We start from the raw sequence: 24,522 nt of genomic DNA, 5'->3' as shown, positions 1-24,522 counted from the left end.
ATTTATTACACTCTGGAATGTAGTGCCTGTGTGCTGGGAGCAGACTCCGTAATAAGTATTAGTGCTGATAATGGCAGAAAGAATTGCACAGCTACAGGGAAGACAGAGAAAGGGTACTGATTTTTCAGATATTTCAAGGATCAGGCACATGCACAATTGTCCAACTGGTCTTCCCCGATACTCCACTTTTCTACAATTTTAAAATATATTCAATTATTAGAGATCTTAAAAATAAAAATCTAAACATTTGCACTTTTTTTAATCCCATCTCTTCACACCTTTCATCCTGGACACTCTCTTCTCCCCTCTCCCAGCAGGCAAGAGGTACAGAAGTGTGAAAATGCATACCTCCAGAGTCAAGGATAGTTTCTACCCTGCTGTTATCAGGCAACTGAACAATACTTTCACCAACGAGAGGCAGTCCTTCCCTACCATCATTGGAAATCTTAAGACTATCTTTAATCAAACTTTTCTGGACATGATCTTGCACTAAACGATATTCTCTTTATCCTGCACCTGAACACTATGGGTGGCTTGATTGCAATCACGTATGATAGACACAAAAAGCTGGAGTAACTCAGCGGGACAGGCAGCATCTCTGGAGAGGAGTGGGTAGCATTTCGGGTCTCGACACTTATTCAGTCTATCTTCGGTTTAAACCTGCATCTGCAATTCCTTCCTACACTTGTAAACACATATAGTCTTTCCGCTGACTGGATAGCACGCAACATAAAAGCTTTTCACTGTACCTTGGTACATGTGACAATAAACTAAACTTACTCACTGGCTTCACCATCCCCAGTTTAAAGTGCTTCCCATCCCACTTTCACATGCTTCATTACACTTTACTTTTTCACCACAATCTCAGTAGTTCTGGGTTCATTCTCAGTGATCACTGTTCACCGAGTTCCCAGATTTCACCTCCGCATAGTTACACTGCCACTAGCTCTAGAAGTTAAGGTAAAGATTAAAAGTGAACAAACCACTTCTGTCAGATCTGGCAACTATTTCTCATTTAATAAGCAAAAGAGCAGCCACAATGATTAACTTTTGCTTTTCCATTTCATTCTTGCCCCTTGTATGTTGGTGAATAGATAGCAATAAGGGGAGAATAAAGTTGGATTAGTATAAAACAGGGCTCTCACTTAACTTTTAGGTTGCCAAATGACAGTTTAGGTGGTCATTTAAGACGGTTTGCATGACGCGTGCGATAATGTGCTCGGACGAAGTGCGTAGTTACCAGTCAGAATTATGCTCAATGAAGCATTCACATATTATGTTCAAGAAGGAACTGCAGATGCTGGAAAATCAAAGGTAGACAAAAGTGCTGGAGAAATTCAGCGGGTGTGGCAGCATCTATGGAGCGAAGGAAATAGGCAATGTTTCAGGCCGAAACCCATCAGTCTGAAGAAAGGTTTTGACCCGAAACGTTGCCTATTTCCTTCGCTCCATAGATGCTGCCGCATCCGCTGAGTTTCTCCAGCACTTTTGTCTACATTCACATATTATTTCTGCTTCAAATAACTCACAAACTAAACATATTCACCAATCAAGACATGATATATACCACAATGACATGCAGCTAAATTATAATACAATATCTCAACTCTTTTTACACATTGCAATTAATGCAATTTCCATTAGTTCGTTCCACTTCCAAACAAAAATGTGGTTGGATTATTCAGCGTATAACCATATAACCATATAACAATTACAGCACGGAAACAGGCCATCTCGGCCCTACAAGTCCGTGCCGAACAATTATTTTCCCTTAGTCCCACCTGCCTGCACTCATACCATAACCCTCCATTCCCTTCTCATCCATATGCCTATCCAATTTATTTTTAAATTATACCAACGAACCTGCCTCCACCACTTCCACTGGAAGCTCATTCCACACCGCTACCACTCTCTGAGTAAAGAAGTTCCCCCTCATGTTACCCCTAAACTTCTGTCCCTTAATTCTGAAGTCATGTCCTCTTGTTTGAATCTTCCCTATTCTCAAAGGGAAAAGCTTGTCCACATCAACTCTGTCTATCCCTCTCATCATTTTAAAGACCTCTATCAAGTCCCCCCTTAACCTTCTGCGCTCCAGAGAATAAAGACCTAACTTATTCAACCTTTCTCTGTAACTTAGTTGTTGAAACCCAGGCAACATTCTAGTAAATCTCCTCTGTACTCTCTCTATTTTGTTGACATCCTTCCTATAATTGGGCGACCAAAATTGTACACCATACTCCAGATTTGGTCTCACCAATGCCTTGTACAATTTTAACATTACATCCCAGCTTCTATACTCAATGCTCTGATTTATAAAGGCTAGCATACCAAAAGCTTTCTTTACCACCCTATCTATATGAGATTCCACCTTCAAGGAACTATGCACGGTTATTCCCAGATCCCTCTGTTCAACTGCATTCTTCAATTCCCTACCATTTACCATGTACGTCCTATTTTGATTTGTCCTGCCAAGGTGTAGCACCTCACATTTATCAGCATTAAACTCCATCTGCCATCTTTCAGCCCATTCTTCCAAATGGCCTAAATCACTCTGTAGACTTTGGAAATCCTCTTCATTATCCACAACACCCCCTATCTTGGTATCATCTGCATACTTACTAATCCAATTTACCACACCTTCATCCAGATCATTGATGTACATGACAAACAACAAAGGACCCAACACAGATCCCTGAGGCACCCCACTAGTCACCTGCCTCCAACCCGACAAACAGCCATCCACCATTACCCTCTGGCGTCTCCCATTCAGCCACTGTTGAATCCATCTTGCTACTCCTGCATTTATACCCAACAGTTGAACCTTCTTAACCAACCTTCCATGAGGAACCTTGTCAAAGGCCTTACTAAAGTCCATATAGACAACATCCACTGCTTTACCCTCGTCAATTTCCCTAGTAACCTCTTCACAAAATTCAAGAAGATTAGTCAAACATGACCTTCCAGGCACAAATCCATGTTGACTGTTCCTAATCAGACCCTGTTTATCCAGATGCTTATATATATTATCTCTAAGTATCTTTTCCATTAATTTGCCCACCACTGAAGTCAAACTAACAGGTCTATAATTGCTAGGTTTACTCTTAGAACCCTTTTTAAACAATGGAACAACATGCGCAGTACGCCAATCCTCGGGGACTATTCCCGTTTCTAATGACATTTGAAATATTTCTGTCATAGCCCCGGCTATTTCTACACTAACTTCCCTCAATGTCCTAGGGAATATCCTGTCAGGACCTGGAGACTTATCCACTTTTATATTTTTCAAAAGTGTCAGTACTTCTTTTACTTTGAAACTCATAGTATCCATAGCTACACTACTAGTTTCCCTTACCTCACATAATTTAATACCCTTCTCCTTGGTGAATACCGAAGAAAATAAATTGTTCAATATCTCCCCCATCTCTTTTGGCTCTGCAGATAGCTGTCCACTCTGTCTCTCCAATGGACCAATTTTATCCCTCGTTATCCTTTTGCTATTAATATAGCTGTAGAAACCCTTTGGATTTACTTTCACCTTACTTGCCAAAGCAACCTCATGTCTTCTTTTAGCTTTTCTAATTTCTTTCTTAAGATTCTTTTTACATTCCTTATACTCCTCAAGCACCTCATTTACTTCATGCTGCCTATAATTATTGTAGATCTCCCTCTTTTTCCGAACAAGATGTCCAATTTCCCTTGAAAACCAGGGCTCTTTCCAATTTTTACTGTTTCCTTTCAACCGAACAGGAACATAAAGATTCTGTACTCTTAAAATTTCCCCTTTAAATGTCCTCCATTTCTCTTCTACATCCTTCCCATAAAACAAAATGTCCCAGTTCACTCCTTTTAAATCATTTCGCATCTCATCAAAGTTAGCCTTTCTCCAATCAAAAATCTCAACCCTAGGTCTAGTTCTGACCCTCTCCATAATTATATTGAAACTAATGGTATTGTGATCACTGGACCCGAAGTGCTCCCCAACGCATACCTCCGCCACCTGTCCCGTCTCATTTCCTAACAGGAGGTCCAGCACTGCCCCTCCTCTAGTAGGTACCTCTATGTATTGCTGCAAAAAACTATCCTGCACACATTTTACAAACTCCAAACCATCCAGCCCATTTACAGAATGTGTTTCCCAGTCTATGTGTGGAAAGTTGAAATCTCCCACAATCACTACCTTGTGCTTACTACTAATATCTGCTATCTCCTTACATATTTGCTCTTCCAATTCTCGATCCCCATTTGGCGGTCTATAATACACCCCTATAAGTGTTGCTACACCTTTCCCACTTCTCAGTTCCACCCAAATAGCCTCCCTAGATGAGCCCTCCAATCTATCCTGCCAAAGCACTGCTGTAATATCTTCCCTGACTAGCAATGCAACACCTCCACCTCTTGCCCCTCCAATTCTATCACACCTGAAGCTACGAAATCCTGGAATATTTAGTTTCCAATCACAGCCCTCCTGCAACCATGTTTCACTGATCGCCACAACATCATACTTCCAGGTGTCTATCCAGACTCTAAGCTCATCCACCTTTCTTACAATGCTCCTAGCATTAAAATATGCACATTTAAGAAACCCCCCGCCTCTTATTCTCTGTTTATTTCCTTTTTCTTCTTTCTCCTCTTGTGTCCGAGTGCTTCCCTTTTCTGCTTCCTGCCTCCCATTCTGTCTATTAGCTTTCTCTATTTGAGTCCCTCGCCCCAACCATTCTAGATGATCTAGACGCCCCAACCATTCTATGATCAACCTGTGTCAATAAATCCTGGACCATGGTAACATATATGCTTAACCATGCACACTACAGATTGATGCAAGCATGTTTTCTGTGAAGGACTGAAAAATAACATGACATGGCCATAGCATGGGTCGTTATTGCTATTGGCACAGAAAAACTCTGGCTTCCGACATAATTTATCCCTAACAAAATATACAGGTTGCAAGAAAATTTCTAAAGGCATTTTATGATAATAGCTGTTAAAACCAACTATACCCATCTGACAGGTTAAACATTACACTAACTGACAAGAGATGGCCAAAGGACATAACTGCAGCAAATGTTCTTTTGGTAATATGTTTAAAGGTGTCAAAACGCCACATTACCGGACATTCAGGTTAGATGTACGTGTTGTGCACAGCAATGAAGGTACCCAGTTTGTACGCACCAGATTATTGATAAACGCTGTTTCCATCATTCCCACTTCAGAATTAATGTTAAAATTTCAACTGAAATATCTCCTGACCAAATTTGTGATGTATGTGACCGACTGTAGAAGTAAAACCTGGATAAATCCAACGTATAGTTGTGAATGTTCCTCATTAAATAACGACAGTACTGATACTCCATATTAAGAGTATTGATTTGCCGTTAAAATGAATTCTGTAATAACGTGTCAACAGTAACGATAATGTTTCACGTGTTCACAATTTAATTAATCCATCTTTATGGACTAAAACAAATAATAACATTTGATTGCATTCCGTTATCAAACATAGTCAATGTTTGCTCTGAAGACATTTCCAGCACAATAGGGTCAGGGGGTGTGTGAATCAAAAATGCGGGAGAAATTCAGCGGGTGAGGCAGCATCTGTGGAGCGAAGGAAATAGGCAACGTTTCGGGTCGAGACCCTTCTTCAGACTGTTCCCCCCATTCTTCTTGAATGGGGGGGATCAGTACAGGATGGATGGGGGGGGGGGGATCAGCACAGGATGAATGGGTGGATCAGTACAGGATGAATGGGGGGGGGGTCAGTACAGTGTGGATCGGAGGGTCTGCGCAGGATGAATGGGGGATCACTACAGGATGAATGAGGGGATCTGTATGGGATGAATGAGGGATCAGTATGGGATGAATGAGGGGATCAGTACAGGATAAATTAGGGGATCAGTACAGGATGAATGAGGGGATCAATAAAAGATGAATGGGAAAATCACTACAGAATGGATGGGGGGGGGGAAATCGGTGCAAGGTAAATGGAGGGTGGGTCAGTACGGGATGAATGGGGGGATCAGTGCAGTATGAATGGGGGGAGAAGTGCAGGATGGATGGGAAGGGGGGTCAGTACAGGGGAGGGGGAGGGGGAGGGGGAGGGAAAAGGGGCAGAGGAGGTAGGGAGGAAGGAATGTCAGCGCTCCTCGGACAACATCGCCCCGCTGCCTTGGCTGTCCCCCGCAAGTGCCGCCGTCAAATGGGGAGGTGGTTGGGATCTCCTCGCCACTGCCTCCCCTCCTCCGCCAGCCAACAGCAAGGTGCGGGGCCGAGCTATGGGATCTTTGGTGCAGCTGCTTCAGATGGCGGAAGTAGGCCTCCCCCTCCCTCCCTCCTCCCGGCCTCGACGTGCGAGAGGGTTTGTTTTGAAAGCGCCGTCGGCAGGCAGCGGCCGCTATCAGGGCAGGCGGGGTGCGGGAGGAGGAGGAGATGGAGCCGCTATCACGACCGCTGCTGCCGCTGTTCGGGGCCGGTCATTCGCTTCGACCCTTCGTCACCCTGCACCTTATACCTTTGCCCCCCACTACAGCCGTCGCCGACACGAAACGTCACTTTCCTTTTCTCCAGATATGCTGCCTGACCCGCTGAGTTACTCCAGTTTTTTGTGTCTATCTTCGGTATAAACCAGTAACTGTAGTGCCAAGCCAGGCAAAATGAGTCGGCGTTTAGGTTGCCCAGCGGCACTTTGGGTGGTCAACCCGGGCAACCGTTAATTTCGAGCCCAGATAAAAGAGCTTTTGATAGTCAGACTCAAACTTGGTCCACAGCCTTCTATATCTAAACAAATTAAGTGCTTATCAAGATACTCATTAAATGGTGTCAGCAACACTGTTTCCACTTGTCTCTATGTACTCCGGATACTTGCACTCTCTGGGTGAAAAAGATTCCCCTTCCCCTTTAGATTCACATTGGTGACCAGCCGGCAATTATTGACAAGGAATATTTGGACCCAAGTAGAAACACAGGATATCACAGTTTATCAATGAGATACCACAGACCATTTGACTACCACTTGTTTCATGTCCCAAATGACATATTCCCCCTCCTCCACAATGTACTTTTGTTTAAGGATTCTATTTGTTCACCACTATAAAGAGCTCAGAGGTCATGGAACGACTTGCCAGATGTTGCAAAACATCAGATGCTATTGTTATGTATTACAATTTAAAAAATCATTATTCATAGTCATAGACTGGGGTGGGAGATTGCAACCTTCACGTGGTCTGCCCTTTTTCAACAAATGCAATCAACCTGGCATGCACAATCAAATAAGATCAAATAGAACAAGTTGTCCTACAACTTTAGGCTGTGCATGCCATACGCAAGAAGTCATAGACTGAAACAGTGTGGAAACAGGCCCTTCGGCCCAACTTGCATACAACGGCCAACATGTCCCAGCTACACGAGTCCCACCTGCCTGCGCTTGGTCTAATTATTCTATAAATCAATTATGATACTTCACCAGCACTATCATAACAGCAGGTATGATCAAGCTCAATGGCAAGTATGATGTAGCTCAAGGACTTACACAAGAGAGACACCATAATTCGGAAGCCAGACCTGCCCAATGCAATGCAGCCAAGAGGTGGTCTCACAACTATTGGGCTTTATGCAGGTGCAATGTAGCCTCAGCCAGCTATAAAACTACACTGCATGGGTTGTCTATTGCTACATTCACATATTTTATAAAACATAACCTATAACTTGATCCATGGTAGAAGAGGAACAGTGGTCATGTAGCTCATTTGCACAATATTCCTTCATTGCTACCTGAATACAATTGTGTGTGATTAGCTCTATTCCTACTTTAAACTGCAGTAAAACTGTAAGATTAATTATGCTCATACTCCATCTACCTTGTCAATAAACCAACACTACATATACAAATGTTTCCCCAATAATCACAAGAAACTGTTTTACTTACCAATTAAAGATAAAAGGCATTTGATTTGAAGTAGTATAATAATCAGCTGATCCCCAACCGTTACCATAATTGCCTCAATCTCCACAAGAGTAAGTTAATGGCGAATACTCATTAATCATAAGAATTTTCACACACCTGTTTTACACTCTTTGGTGTTCTTCCTGCTGAGTCCCGCTGCACATTTTGCGACGATCCACGAAGCACATCGATAAAGTCTCTCTTCGAGACCGATGACAGCAACTTGGCACGCTTTCGCTCAGACCCACCCACTTCTTTAACTTTATCATCCACAGATGTTTGATGTTTTCGCACAGCATTAAATAGCTGTACAACACCTCTGTAGATTAAACAAATAGATCAGTCATCTTCGTCTCTAGACAAGGCAAATAGAGGTACAGGAGCATTAGCTGCAAAACCAGCAGGATGCTCCTCAGCTTCTTCCCGCAGGCTATAAGACTGATAAATGGACTTTGCCCCCTGCCAAAGTATCGCGCACCAACCACCAACCTGGACACACTGCAGCAGAGTCACTGTCGTGCCGCTGCCGATCGGAACGCCTGTTGATGTTTAGTAGAGAGTAGAGTGTTTAATTTGTTCATGATGATATATGTATTTTTATTTCTATTTATTTTTTACTGCACACTGAATGGACACTGGTTGAGCAACGTTTTTTTGTTTTCTCTGGGTATGTGAGTACTCAGGAAAATGACAATAAAGATATACTTGATACTTGATATTTGTCTAGTTGTTGACATTCGTTCAATATATCCTCAGCTATACCGAAAGACTGAAGTGATCAGTTCTGAGTTTGAGTTTAGTTTACTGTCACATGTGCCGAGGTACAGTGAAAATGTTTTGTTGTTGTATGCTAACCAGTCAGCTGAACGACAATACATGATTACAATCGAGCCACCACAGTGTAGATACATGATAAGGGGAATAACGTGATAATGTTTCGTGCAAGAAAGTGCCAGTAAACTCCAATCAAAGATAGTCCGAGGGTCTCCAAAAAGTTAGATAGTAGCTCAGGACTGCTCTCTAGTTCTTTTTTTTTTTTCTCTTCAAAAAATTTATTCAATTATTAAAAATAATATTTACACTACAATAAAACAAGCCAGAACCCACCACCATAATACAGTACAAACATGTATCCATAATATACTACTATACAACTATGTTACAATCCTTATTGAGGATACATTCAACACCCTGCGGAGCCCAGCGGTCCCGGAACTCCCTCAGGGTGCCCGTAGACAGGGCGTATTCCCTTTCTAACCCCACCCGGGCACGGACGTAACCCCGGAAAAGGGGCAGGCAGCTGGCTCGGGTAGAGCCCTCCACCGTCTGGCGCCGTGACTCGCGGATGGCCAGCTTGGCCAGGCCCAGGAGCAACCCAACCAGGACATCTTCAGCCCTACCCTCTCCCCTACGCACAGGGTGTCCAAAGATGAGGATGGTGGGTGAAAAATGCAGCCAGAAGGCAAGGAGCAGCCCCTTTAGATATTCAAACAGTGGCTGCAGCCTCACGCACTCCATGTACACGTGGTACACAGACTCTTCCAGCCCGCAAAAGTGGCAGGCGGCTGGCGAGTCTGTGAACCGCGATCTCTCTAGTTCTTGGTAGGATCGTTCAGTTGCCCGATAATAGCTGGAAGAAACTGTCCCTGAATCTGGAGGTCTGTTTTCACATTTCTATATCTTTTGCCCGATGGGATAGGGGAGAAGAGGGAGTAGCTGAGATGCGACGCATCCTTGATTATAGTGGTGGCCTTGCCAAGGCAGTGTGAGGTGTAAATGGAATTAATGGAAGGAATGTGTAGGAAGGAGCTGCAGATGCTGGTTTAAACGGAAGAAAGACACAAAATGCTGGAGTAACTCAGCAGGACAAGCAGCATCTCTGGAGAGAAAGAATGGGTGGTTTTGTGTCTGAAGGGTCTTGACCCGAAACGTCGCCCGTTCCTTCTCTCCAGAGATGCGGCCTGTCCTGCTGTTACTCCAGCATTTTGTGTCTATTAATGGAAGGAAGGTTGGTTTATAGAAACATAGAAAATAGGTGCAGGATTAGGCCATTTGGCCTTTCGAGCCAGCACTGCCATTCATTATGATCATGTCCGATCATCTAAAATCAGTACCCCGTTCCTGCTTTTTCTCCATATCCCTTGATTCCTTTAGCCCTAAGAGCTAAATCTAACTCTCTCTTGAAAACATCCAGAGAATTGGCCCCCACTGCCTTCTGTGGCAGAGAATTCCACAGATTCACAATTGGGTGATGTAGTTTTACCTCATCACAGTCCTAAATGGCCTACCCCTTATTCTTAAACTGTGACCCCTGGATCTGGACTCCCCCAACATCAAGAACATTTTTCTTGCATCTAGCCTGTCCAATCCTTTAAGAATTGTATGTGTTTCTATAAGATCCCCTCTCATCCTAAATCCCAGTGAATATAAACCCAGTCGATCCATTCTTTTATCATAGGTCAATCCTGCCATCCCGGGAATTAACCTGGTGAACCTACGCTGCACTCCCTCAATAGCAAGAATGTTCTTCCTCAAATTCGGAAACCAAAACCGCACATAATACTCCAGGTGTGGTCTCACAGGGCCCTGTACAACTGCAGTAGGACATCCTTGCTCCTGTACTCAAATCCTCTCGCTATGAAGGCCAACATGCCATTTGCTATCCTCACTGCCTGCTGTACCTGGCTGCTTACTTTCAATGACTGATGTACATCCAGGTTGCGTTGCACCTCCTCTTTGCCTAATCTAGCACCATTCAGATAATAATCTGCCTTCTTGTTCTTGCCACCAAAGTGAATAACATCATATTTATCTATATTATACTGCATCTGCCATGCATCTGCCCACCCACCCAACCTATCCAAGTTACCCTGCAGCCTCATAGCATGAGTGGACGCTGGCGCGCTTTGGCTGCCGCTGCTCTCTCTTCACACTGTTTTTGATTTTCTGTTTTTGGATTGAATTCTGTTTTTAATTTGTGTCTCTGTGATGTCTTTATTACTTGTTATATTCCGATTATATGTTTTTATTCCGATTACTATGTAAGGTGTCCTTGAGATGTCTGAAAGGCGCCCATTAAATAAAATGTATTATTATTATTATTATCCTCCTCGCAGCTCACATTGCCACCCAGCTTTGTGTCATCTGTAAACCTGGAGATGTTACATTTAATATTACGTGATGGTCTGGGATGCATCCACAACATTCTCTGCCTGTTCCAAGCTGTATTGCCATAACCTCATTGATTTATCAACCTGACTAATTTTTTAAATAGCTACAAGTCTGACTGTGTTTTCCATTTCTTTTGCTGTCTTGGATAACAAAATGGAATGTTTTTTTATAAAGTGTAAAGTGTAAAATCAGCATAATAGCATAAATGACAAGGTGTAAAGGGCCTGCCCCACTTTCACGACCTAATTCACGACCTCTGCCGAACTTGCCCTTGACTCATACTCGCAGCATGGTCATCACGAGGTCGTAGGTAGGTGGTAGCATGCCGTGATGCTAGTCGTAGGTACTCGTGGCATCAAGTAGGTCGGGGTGTTTTTCTAGCATGATGAAAAATGTCCACGAGTAAAAAAAGTCGTGAAAGTGGGACAGGCCGTTAAGTCTTTCCAAATTGGCTTGGATAATACAATTACAATCAGACTCAATAAAAGGAAGAAACAGAGATATACATTATGCAGAGCAGGCTACCCTCCTGCACTGACTGCTTACTAGGAATGTCCAGCAAGGGCTGAAATCCAAGAACATCAAAAACGAGTTTCAGACTGAGCATAGCAGTAGCAGTAGGAGACATTTGCTGGCCATGGACAGAGCCTCTTGCATATCTTTTGGGGTCATTAACACAATGGAGATAGACTCTTTCCCATGTGATATAAAGTTGCTTAGGGAGGCAATGTCAATTGAAGGGTTTCTTTTGCATACAATGTCACAACTTAATGTACAGACTTTAAGCCTTCTCCGCGCACGTGTGTGTGCATATTCTGTTTGGCTGCTGCAAATAAGAATTTCATTGACATATGGCAATAAAACGCTCATGACTAATTTGCATTCTATTTATCCTATCACCACACAGCAATTTATGTTTTTTCAAGTAGTTAGATGTTGAAGGCTCATAAAATGTATCCATCAAAAATTAACTTTTTTTCATGCTGAGCAGCAGAATGAATACCTACTTGGTGGCTATCCTCTGTAAGTTTTTCTCAGTCTCCCGATCTCGAACTACATCGGGTTTCACTCTGCACATCTGCTCCCATTCTTTCTTTTCCTCCAGCTGCCAAAGAAAGCTCATTTAGCAACATGTTGCATAATCCCTTAACTTCACACAAACCAATAGGATTTTAATAAATGAATTGTTGTTTTAATTACTCCAGATGTTTGTTGGAAACTGATGAAAATAACTAGCAAAGATAAAGCTTATGCCGAACTGTTGTTAACATTTGTAAAATTGTAAAGTTTAAAACACCTGGCTGTTATTAATATCAGTAAAGTGACATTTTCTAAAGATGAAATCCAGTATTAATGAAGGATGTTGTTCTGAAATGGTGTTTTTCCTCGTCATTCAACGTCTGCCTCATCTACCTGGGTATCAGTAGAGCACAGGATGAATGTCGAGTTTATTCTAACAATGTGCTTTTGCACAAGTGTAAGGTTTCCATCCCAACACCCGTCTATGCATGATCCATTTAAAGCAATTGGAAGTGTGTGTAGTAAGCCTCCCTCCATCAGGAAATGTAGCACAGTCAGGCAAATGCATTTCAGATTGAACCTGTGTAATCAGGGGAACAAAAACTTGCCTCCTGTCAGATTCTATTCCAGAAGTTAGGAACAACATGCCAACTCACCGCACCATCATACCCGTCAGAACAAGGTCTTTCAAAACATCTTACAAATTCAAATTTCAGAGTTAATTGAAATGTGTATGAATTTACTACTAAACATCATCTGCACTGGATTGGCTAAGGATTACTGTCAGCAATCCGATTTTGGGAGTTTGTTGACAAACTCTTTAAAATTCATTTCCGGAGTTCAACGGCATTGCTGCCTCCATATCTATTGCCAGCACCACTGATGCAAGTGTTATCATTGAGACAATTGCCAAGACAAACCTTTGCAATTCCACATTAGTCTGCAGAAAACATTGTTTTGCGATAGCTAGTTTAGCATGGCTCATTCACATACCCCATATAACAGTACAACACAGGAAAAAGCCTTTCGGACCATGTCTGTGCCGAACATGTTGCCAAGACCAAATCTAATCTGTGCACTTAATCTATATCCCTCCATATCCATTAGTCTATCTGAAAGTCTTTTCAATTGCACTATTGTATCTGCTGCAACCACCCAGTTGCAGGCTTTCACCACATTCTGTGTAAATATACATACCCTGCACATTTCCTTTAAACTCTGCCACTCTCACCTTAAAAGCCCTGTCCCACGGTAAGAGTTCATTCCAAGAGTTCTCCCGAGTTTGCCCTGATTCGAACTCGGAGATTTACGGTAATGGCCACTCGTCGGTACTCGGGGCTTTCGTGGACATTTTTCATCATGTTGAAAAATCTTCACGAGTCTTCCCGTGCTTACCTGCCATTAGCGAGTCTTCCCGAGTACCTGCCATTGGCGCTAAGAGACGTCCCCGAGCTCCGACGTACCCCCTACGTTCATTCTCCGTGCTTACGAGTTTGATTTTTTTTAAACTCGGGAGAGCTCTTGGAATGAACTCGTACCGTGGGACAGGGCTTTTAAAACTATACCCTATAGTATTTGATTTTTTTTTCACTCTGGTGAAAAGGTTCTGACTGCCTACCCCATCTGTGCTTCTCAATTATATATACTTCTATCAGGTCTTGCCGCAATCTCCGGCATTGTAGAGAAAACAATCAAAGTTTGTCAAAACTCTCCATGTAGCTAAAAACCCCCAATCCAGGTTCATTCTGGTAAACCTCCTTTGCACCCTCTCCAAATCTTCAACATCCTTCCGGCGATGATGCGAACAAAACTGTGATGATACTCCAAATATGGCTGAACCAAAGTCTCATAAAGCTGCATCATGAAGTCCTGCCTTTTATATTCAATGCCAAGACAAATGAAGGCAGGCTTACCATATGCCTTATTTACCACTCTAACTATACGTTGCCACTTTCAGAGAGTTATGGTCTTGGACCCCAAGATCCCTCTGTACATCTGTTAAGATGTCATGCCATTAGTTGTATATTTTCCAATTATCAAATATCTTACTAAAATCCGTAGACATCATCCACCTCATTAAAAAAAAAACTTGATTAAGTTAGTAGGACACCAGATAATTCCAGCATTATCCTTTTAGATTAGATCACTCAACTAACAAGGCACTTGGCAAGGAGGTGAAATTATGAATCCAGTGTAGAATCAACAGGTCAAATGGTCTTCTTCAGTATTATTACTTTTCTGTAATTACGAGTTCAACGCTGCTTTATTTCACTTGAAATTAAGTTGGCAGTTTGACAAAATTCACATCTTGTTCGTCACTTTTTACTGTACACACACACCCTTGTTTTGTTTATCTGTGATCAAGAACTAAAAGCAAGCAGAATGTTGTCAATGTACAACAGTGGATTCAACCATGTTAACCTGATAATTCAGGAATCAATTAATCCCTTATTTATTTGGAAACTTTCTTAAAACAAATCTGTATGTTAAAAATGTGAAATACAGTGCCCTCGATAAAGCCGTGTGTCCCAAACATTATGGTGCCCTGAAATGGTGGGACTGTGTATAAACACTGCTGTCATTTCTACATGGTGAAATCCAAAATGTATAAAAATGGCCTTTATTAAAATTTGACAATGTGCACTTTAACCACATGTGATTTTTTGTTCTATTACAAATCTCGAATTGTGGAGTACAGAGGCAAATAAATAAATTATGGGTCTTTGTCCCAAACATTATGGAGGGCACTGTATTTGTAACCAATGTTGCCAGTATTATTAGCGCAGAAAAATCAACCACATTTTCTGAAGGTATGAAAAAATTTATTTTGTCAACTCACTTGAACCTGCAGAAAAGATTAATCCCTATAAAACCCTTTGCTTTGAAATACTGGTCAATAGTTTATCAACCTTCCCTTAACCTCCCCCCATCCTGCTCCAGAAGCATATTGATTTTTAAACTCATGACAGCTTCAATGGGATTCCTAAGCAATATATTTTACAATTCCTACTACATCTCAATTATATTTGCTCCTGTAAACAAGAACCCTGTTATTTTAACCCTTCAGATGTCACCCTATTTTACCTTCTCATTTCAACATTGTCTGCTTCTTACACAGTACATTATTCTTCTGAAGAAGAGTTGTATATTTAGTTCCCTTGGGCCCATTCAAAAACTGTTAATTGCCTCAATTTCAAGAGCTCAATGCAATACCTTTTTCATCTTTTCTAACATCTCTTGTTTCAGTTTTTCTTTTTCTTTCTCTTTCTTTTTAACAAGTATCATTGGTTTGTCGCCAGGAGTACTTTTGTTGAGAATTCTGCTCATTGCATCTGCCCAGCCAGCATTAGGATTTTCAACCGGGGATTCCCCTCCAGGTTCAGCCGCTGCCTCATGATTTTCCCCATTTTCCATTGAAGAGGAGTGCTCACTTGCAAGGTCTCCATCGGAATCTAAAAATGAGGAATAGGCAGGTTTCTCGGATTAGAAAGGGTGCGCTCCAGTTCAGATTTTTCATTTGATGCAATGCTGACATCTAGTGTCAAAATGAGTTTCAGCAATCTCCTCTCAATAGCCCAACAAGCACAATTGTAAAATAAAACCTTTGCTTACAGAATTATAGAAGATAACAGTGGATCACTATGGATGCTTATATTTTCAAAAGTGAATTTCTATGACACAAATACAAAATTGATTTCTTGCCTGACACAGGATTTCAGTGATCCATTTATATAATGCTACCTAACTTTATGTATTCCTATCTTTGTTCTGTATCGCTTGAACCTTTGATTGTTCTTGATAACCAATTTCAAAGTTTAAATTAACAACTGATGTACAGTGGCAATAATTAAAAAGTTAGAAGTGTACCAAGGTCTCATTGCACCACCCCTTTTCCTAATCTGACACCTTTGAGATAATAATCTGCCTTCCTGTTCTTGCCACCAAAATGGATAACCTCACATTTATCCACATTATACTGCATTTGCCATGCATCTGCCCACTCACCCATCCAATCCCAGTCACTCTGCAGCCTCATAGCATCCTCATTGCATCTCACACTGCCACCCAGCTTCGTGTCATCCGCGAACTTGGAGATGTCACATTTAATTCCCTCGTTTAAATCGTGAATATATATTGTAAATATCTGGGGTCCCAACACCGAGCCTCGTGGCACCTCACTAGTCACTGCCTGCCATTCTGAAAAGGGCCTGTTAATTCATACTCTTTGCTTCCTGTCTGCCAACCAGTTCTCCATCCATGTCAATACCCAACCACCAATACTATGTGCTGTAATTTTGCACACTAATCTCTTGTGGGACCTTGTCAAAAGGCTTTTTGAAAGTCCTGATACACCACATCCACTGGCTCGCCCTTATCCATTCTACATGTTACATCCTAAAAAAAATTAAAAATTATCACATTACCATGACTACTTTCTTTTATAAAATATCAGTGGCATTTCTTCCCAACCAGTTGAATTAAAAGTGAAATGGAACAAGTAACTGACAAGAATTTAATAGCTGCAGCGACTGAAGGCTTTAGTTTATATACAATGTCAGCAGTTGAAAGAGTATGACTAAGGTAACTGATCAAGGGAGAAGCAGATCGAGTGAGGCCCAGAAGGAACAGAGTATCCCGCAGAACAGAAACAGCAGTAAAGATACAATGATATGTGTGGAATGGCATGGGAGAGTTTAAGCATAAAGGGAAAGATGTTTCAGGAGCAAGCAGAGAACAGAATTTATGGATGAGCAGGACAATGCAGGAGAAGACGTGTAGGAAGGAACTGCAGATACTGGTTTAACCCAAAGATAGACATAAAAAGCTGGAGTATCTCAGGAGGACTGGCAGCATCTCTGGAGAGAAGGGATGGGTCTCTGGAGAGAAGGAAGGAGAAAACATGATCGGCAGTTCTAAAGCAAAGCAAAAGCATTATGAAGGCTTTAGCAATGGTAACTACAATGGTTCAAGCTCTTATTTAAAGATAAGGTAGGACCCGAAAACCAATATCACAATTATACAGAGACTATAATTGAAATCATATGCATAATTTGGTGTCCCTGCTAAAGAGGGGAATACTTTTTGTACATGGTGCAGAAAAGGTTTAGCAGACTGATTTCGGGCAATCATTGAGGAGAGGATTTAGGAACGGTGAGCTCATTAAAACATACTAAATTCTTAGAATTCAATAGTACCGAATTGAAGAGCATATTTCCCCATGTTTGAGGAGACTAAAACTAGGAGTCACAATCTTAAACTAAGGGGTAGGCAATTTTGGACTTAAATAGAGATATTTTTGTTCAGGGTGGTGCATCTTCGGTCTTCTTATCCTCAGAGGCTGTGGTGGCTTAATTACTGATTGCATCGCTATCAAAGAGAAATAGATTTCTGGATACTGAGTGGAAATCAAGGGATTATAGAGATACGAGAACAAAATGATGCTGGGTAAAGAAGATAACTCTGGATCATGTTGATTGGGAGAGTGATCCCAAGAAAACAAAAGGCGTAATTTTCTTCTGAGATGTCATATCCAGTAAGGAATGACAATCCGTGAATGCAATTAAGATTTCACAACTGCAAGTACAGAATTGAGAATAGGTATGTGTGGATCAATTAGATTAAATTACTATCACAAACACAGAATTGAGAGACAATCAACTTGTTTTAAATAAGTATCACAAAGATGGATGAAATGAATGCAAGGAACAAAGTTCACAATCATAGTTACCAACATTACACTTGTTACATTACAACATTCACTGATCCAGCTTCAGAATGTAGGCAGGTCAACTACAAAAGTCATGGGAAAATAATCTCATTAATTGTTAAAGGGATTATTTTCAATTTGACCATTATTAAATTTGTTCATTGGAATTTTTTTAATGATTTGACCATAATGAGGATAATGAGGAACATGGATCAAGAGTAGCACATAAAATGCACAGGGCAGGCCAAGAATGAATTCTGTGCCTGCACCACCAGCAATACAGGAATGGGGCCAGAAGCCTGCTTCTTTGGTTCCGTGAAATTCAGGAGAATGTTCGAGTCCACAGTAGACATGGACTGTAGACAGAGGAGGAAAATAATGCCAACATTACAAAAAGCAAGAGATTAAAGTCTGAAAGAGGCTTAAAAGAGCACAAAAAGCTGGAGTAACTCAGCAGGTCAAACAGCATCTCCGGAGAAAAGGAATAGGTGACGTTTCGGGCCAAGACCCTACTTCAGACACTTGGATATGCAGGGAATGGAAGGATATAGATCACATGCAGGCAGAGTAGTTTAACTTGGCATAGGCTGGGAAATGCTTCCTGGACCTGGAACTTCACCCATCCAGGTCCTCCACGGATGCTGCCTGGCCCACTGAATGACTCCAGCACTTTGTGTTCTAGGAAGATTGCAGCATCTGTAGTTCCTTGTGCCTAACCTGTTCAGCAAATACTTTGTGGGCCAAAGGTCCTGCACCAGTGCTGCAATATTACACGCTCTAAAGACCAGAGTTCCTGCAGCTGGTGGTTGCTATCAAGAGGGAAACATGGAGAAGGGTTTAACATGAACGGTGGAATGAATTAGAATTATTGAACTGAGTTACTTGATTAGTACGGGTGTCAGGGGTTATGGGACAAAGGCAGGGGAGTGGGGTTGAGAGGGAAAGAGAGATCAGCCATGACTGAAGGGTCTTGACCTGTAACGTCACCCATCCCTTCTCTCCAGAGATGCTGCCTGTTCCGCTGAGTTACTCTAGCTTTTTGTGTCTATCTTAGAAACATAGAAAATAGGTGCAGGAGTAGGCCATTCGGCCCTTCGAGCCTGCACCGCCATTCAATATAATCATGGCTGATCATCCAACTCAGTATCCTGTACCTGCCTTCTCTCCATACCCCCTGATCCCTTTAGCCACAAGGGCCACATCTAACTCCCTCTTAAATATAGCTTCAGCTATGACTGAATGGCGGAGCAGACGGGGTGGGACGAATGGCCTAATTCGGCTCCTATAATTTATGAATTATTGAACTGAGAGCAAATGAGACAGGCGGTCCCGACCCTGGCGTTGCTCTCCTCTCCTCTGCCTCATCACGTTGGACCTAAACTACATGCAGACCCTTTGTTACCCTCTCTCTCCCCTCCCCTCACTCACTCCCCCCTCCTCCCTCTCCCTCCTCTCCAAGGTCCAGTCCCGTCCATTTACCGCTGGATTCCTGTCCGCCGCGTCCACGCGAACCAACTGCCAGTTGCGTCGCCATCTTTGAGGTGGGCGGCCGGGCCCTGATCCTCCCCCGGGTGAAGCGCGGGGACGGATGGTTCCGGGTGAAGCGCGGGGACGGATGGTTCCGGGTGAAGCGCCGAGCACCAAAGGTCCTGTAGCTCCTGCAGGATCTTCGCCCAGCACCGCAGCAACTTTTACACCAGCCTGTCCCACTGAGTTACTCCAGCTCTGTGTGTCTATCTTTAGTATTAACTCTCGTCTGTTCTTCTCCAGACGTTTCTCCGTTTGCTTCAGACCCAAGTGCTTTCGGTTTATATGTAGTGTACGATGTTCTTGATATACTTGATAATAGACTTGATGGGCCGAATGGCCTAATTCTACTACTATCATTGTGTGTGTGTTGGGGGAGGTGGGACGAGGGTAATCTAGGATCCAGCTTCTGCAAAGTAGCCTATCTGTTATTTTGTATTTATAAAGGTTTAGAAAGTTGCAATTCGACCCACCGTGTTTTCCATTGAGAGGGAGATTCCTCCTCTCCCCCGACTTGTACTCTTTGCAACATTATCTCACACACATGGTCATCAACTCCCTTTGATTTTTGTTTTTGTTTTCAACACTAAAGGGTAATTTTCAGTTGCCAGTAACCTAAGGCAGATATTTTTTTTAAATCTTAAGGTGTTTTGAACCTGTTAAGAAATTAACCAGATTTTTTAAGACGCATTTGATTGTGCTACATTTTCTGTTATTGTACACATAATATGTGGCATTGGAAATGTCTCTTTATGAATTCTCCACCTTGGGCCACACGACTCAGTTGAAATTAGTAATTCTGTTTGAAAGGTTGCGGCTGGTAGTTCCCGGTGTTGGGGAAACGAACAGATATCGTACAATGTGGGTTATTCCCGGAATCCATAGCGTGGGTGAAAGCTGTCTATCTTCATGCAGAGCCTGTGGTTTCAATAGAGGACTTTCACCATCACAATGTATGCTGGGATAGAGTGCACTCCATTGCGTCTCTGCTTTCTCTCAGTTTACAATTGGCTCTGAAGAGAAAACCTGAATTACGGCAGGAAAAAAAAAGTATATTGGAAGGAACTGCAGATGCTGGTTTATACAGAAGGTAGATACAGAATGCTGGTGTAATTCAGCCGATCTTGCAGCATCTCTGGAGAAAAAAACGAATAGGTGACATTTTGGCTCGGAACCCTTCTTCAGAAAAAAAAGTATGCCAAATTTAAGTAAAAGTTGATATGCATATTTCTCTTGGTGAGACTACATGACAGATGCTACTTTTAACGACATCTATATTTTTGGCTCAGATTAAACTGGAGACGTAATTGCCGATTGAAATTGTTATAATTTTGTGTATTACTGAACAACTAAATTAAGTTTAGCAGGCATTAGGAAATTGGGGGGGGGATAATAGAGATTTTGAAGAGAAATAGAAAATGGTTTAGATCAGAATATAATCTGGTAGGTTTCGCCTGAAAACATTTTTATATTCCTCAGAATTCCTGGCAACAACCATGGGAAGGGGAATATAAATACTTTTTTCAGGCCAAACCCCTTTTAGATGTGGGGAATCAGTACATAGGACTGCGCTGGGTGCAGAGGGGAAAAGCAAAACAAACTAAAAACTGAAAGATGCTCAATGCTTAAATCTTAAAATACTTAATCTAATTATGCTATGTGTCCCTGAAAGTGGTGAAGCAGATAGACTGGGGTCTTCTTCCTCTTGCGTATGACGTGCACAGTCTAAAGTTGTAGGTCAACTTGTTCTATTTGATCTATTTGTTTGTGCACGTCGGGTTGATTGCATTAGTGAGTCGAAACAGGGTGGACCACGTGAAGGTTGCAATCTTCCACCCCGACAGTGGGGTGAAGAAGGTGTTTGGCATGTTTGCATTCATTGTTAAACCATTGGGTACAGGAGTTGGGACCACATTACAACTTACATATCATTGGTGAGACCACATTTGGAGTATATTGTGCATTTTTTGTCACCTGCTTTTGGAAAGATGCAGAAAAGATCCACTAGGACTGGAAGCTTGAGTTATTTATAAGGAGAGCCTGAATAGGTTGGGACATTTTTCCCTAAAGGTCTAGATTGAGAGGTGACCTTGTAAATGTATCATGAGGAGCATAGATCAAGTGGATGGTTAGAGTCTTTTTCCCAGGGTTGGGAAGTTGTAAATTAGAGACCATAGAATTAAGGTGAGAGAGGACACATTTAAAAAGGACCTGAAGGGCAACATTTTCACATCAAAGGTGGTGGGTATGCTGCTAGTGAGCAGCTAGTGGAAGCTATAGACGTGGATACAATTCAATGTTTAAAATACATTGAGACAAATACATGGAGAGTAAAGGTTCAGATAAATAATCAAGGGTGCTTTTACTGTCACGTGCAAATGCACAGTGAAATTATTATCTTACTAACAGTCCAGTAGATTATTCCCTAATTTAAGCACATCCCCGATTAGCAAATTGTACAGAAAAAGTCTACAGATCCCGCATGCAAGAGGCACCATGTTTGGATGCCATTTTGAATGACCTGTCCATGCTCAAAGGTTTTATTATTAGTCACATTCACATACACCGAGATGTAATGAAGTGAAATGCTTTTTGCCATTTTGCAGTACACAAAAGAATACAGACATAACACCAATGAGAGTCTTAAACACAAAGAACATCCCCCCACAATGGCTCCCACCATGAGGGAAGGCACAAAGTCCAGTCCCCAACCCCAGTTCACCCATAGTCGGGCCTATTGAGGCCTCCACAGTTGCCTCTATGGAGGCCCGATGTTCCTGGCCGTTCTCGCCGGGTGGTGGTGCTCCGGCGTCGGGAGAGTCCTCACAGCGGCCTGGGAACCCTGGAACGGCCGCCTCCGTACTGGAGGCCGCGGCTTCCGAAGCCGACAAGGCCGCGCCGGATGGAGCTCCACAACTGGCGATCTCGTCGCGAGATCCCAGGCTCCCGGTGTAAAGTTCGGCGCTGCCGCCCGCAGCTGGCCGCTCCACAGTCCCGCAGCTCCGCGATGTTGTTCCCGGCGGTCTCAGCTCACCGGAGCTCCAGCGCGGCGACCCAGGCAAGGCATCGCCCGCTCCACGATAGCGCTCCAGCGCTGTGCCGCCACCGAAGCCGAGGTTCTGGCGGTCCGCGACAGGAAACGCCGCTCCAGGCCCGCTGGTAGGCCGCGAGGACGGGTCGAGGCTGCAGCCCGGAGAAAAGCTGCCCCTCCGACCAGGTAGGGACCCTGAAAGGCAGTTTCCCCCTTTCCCCCACACAAAAAAGTCTAGACCTCCAAACAAAACACTTTAACTAATTAAAAATAAAAATAAAACGGTGAAAAAACAGACAACTGCTGGCAGGGCAGCCGCGCACAGGACAGCGCCCCCTTAATGCTGTAGGTATTATGAGCGGTGCCCTATCCAAGCAAGCCCGAGGCTGCTGCAGTCCTCCAACCATCGCTTTCCATGGACATGTGGATCGACAAGCAAACCACGTCCTCTCCACTGTACAGGTACTTTGTTCAAACATTCAAAATAATGTTGATCAGATTTTAAAATACACTAAAATAATCAGGGAGAATAAGGCTGAATAAAAAGAAATCTTTGTCTTTTTGCAAAAATCTACAATAGATAGCAATGGTATAACTAAAATAAATCATTTCACACTTGTGAAGTATGCAAAAGTGTAGAGCTGTAGAATGAATATTGAATTATGCTTCATCAATCATTTATAATGTTAAAAGACAGCTCAAATACATTTCTCAAATGTTCTTAATATTAGTTAGATTTCAAGTTGAGCATTAACTGGCTGGATAACATATTATGCCTCCAAAGCCAGTCATAAATTAAGTGGTATATCAAAAGAGGCCCATTATGCCTGTTGAATGATTTGTCCTATCTCTTGCCTTTCTCCATTTCACGCTTGGTCCACTGCAATTTGCTTACTGAGGACTTGTCCTCATCAGTTGCTAACTTTCTGGATCTATATGCATCTCTGGAACATCTGGAAAACACAGGTAGAACTGATGCCTCACAGTACCAGAGATCTGGGTTAGATCCTGACCTTGGGTGCCCTCTGTGCAAATGGTCGTCTGCACTGACCATCGATTACCGTTTCACACTAGTTCTATGATATTCCACTTTTGCGTCCATGCCTTACACACGAAGGGGCAATTTACAGAGGCCAATTAACCGACAAACCCATATGCATTTGGGACGTGGGAGGAAACCGGAACACCTGAAGGAACCCCACGCGGTCACGAGAAAATGTGCAAGCTGCACTCAGACAGCACCCGAGGTCAGGATCGAACCCAGGTCTCTGGTTCTGTGAGGCAGCGGCTCTGCTAGCTGCACCACTGTGCCGACAACATCTAGTTCATGACTTGAATGGGATGATCTTCCTTGGACAACTACTGCATTTTGAATAATATGTTTTTTTCTCGCAGTAGGGAGACTATGAAACTGGAAAATGAATAAACACCCAAAACATCTCTGCTAACAGACAGCAGCAATGAAAACAAAACTGACTGAAGAATATTGTGAAGAACAATTTAATTTTTTTTCTGAAGTATAGTCTTCCAACATCAGGAGCAATGGAAGTAACATGGAAACCATAGTTTCATTCTTTTGCAAAAGGATGCAAAATACATTGTTATTTGTATTGTTTTGAAGTTATTAACTTCAGTAAGAGCTACTGGAGCTCATTTTGACTGGCATGATAGACCGTATTGGGATGATATGTATGAAGGGAAACTGTAAAATAGAACCATCATGATCTGACCCAACGACCTGTTGATTCACGTTTTTCTCTCACATCGGTTGTTTCGACAATAATCGACCAGGCACCAGGGTTGCTTTAAACGTTTATTGAGCAGGAGTCTCCACACAGGTTTAACAACCTAGCAAAGAGTCAAGCTGACTGCCCTTAATTGCAATACTTTATATACATTAATGCCACCGTTTAGCCCCCTCCCACATTACCCAAACAATCGACAGACCTGTACACAATGGTCATGATAACAGGCACGTACACAATGGGAGATGTTAATTAGTGGAACAATACTAGAGCTAAGACAGGGAGTACACAATGGGAGATGTTAATTAGTGGAACAATACTAGAGCTAAGACAGGGACATTTCTCAGACATTCGGGAGCCAGCGGTTTGCATATTCTTCAGCCTT

General features: G+C 42.5%; 1 protein-coding gene and 1 long non-coding RNA gene across 3 annotated transcripts in view; one reads left to right on the top strand and one right to left on the bottom strand.

The window, feature by feature from the left end:
• rrp15 (ribosomal RNA processing 15 homolog) overlaps window positions 1–19,406 on the bottom strand; it is a 42,100-nt gene extending 22,694 nt beyond the window's left edge. The window contains exons 1-4 of the mRNA XM_033025372.1: window positions 19,314–19,406; window positions 15,341–15,579; window positions 12,115–12,212; window positions 8,054–8,255 (exon numbers count right to left, since the gene is read on the bottom strand). Of these exons, the coding sequence (XP_032881263.1) occupies window positions 8,054–8,255; window positions 12,115–12,212; window positions 15,341–15,579; window positions 19,314–19,368 (594 nt within the window). The 5' untranslated portion in view covers window positions 19,369–19,406. The remainder of the gene's footprint in view (window positions 1–8,053; window positions 8,256–12,114; window positions 12,213–15,340; window positions 15,580–19,313) is intronic.
• LOC116975947 overlaps window positions 1–24,125 on the top strand; it is a 54,131-nt gene extending 30,006 nt beyond the window's left edge. Inside the window, exons 1-3 of one of the 2 annotated variants that reach the window (XR_004412822.1) lie at window positions 19,462–19,653; window positions 22,742–22,854; window positions 23,788–24,125. This is a non-coding gene — a long non-coding RNA (uncharacterized LOC116975947). Of the gene's footprint in view, window positions 1–19,461; window positions 19,654–22,741; window positions 22,855–23,787 lie in introns of those variants that run through there. The other variant, XR_004412823.1, reaches the window with a different exon arrangement.
• The last annotated feature ends 397 nt before the right edge of the window (window positions 24,126–24,522 follow it).

Source organism: Amblyraja radiata, chromosome 8, assembly GCF_010909765.2.
Source record: "Amblyraja radiata isolate CabotCenter1 chromosome 8, sAmbRad1.1.pri, whole genome shotgun sequence".
Taxonomy (NCBI): Eukaryota; Metazoa; Chordata; class Chondrichthyes; order Rajiformes; family Rajidae; genus Amblyraja; species Amblyraja radiata.
Note: the sequence above shows the minus strand (reverse complement) of the source record. Positions and strands in the feature narration are given on the sequence as shown.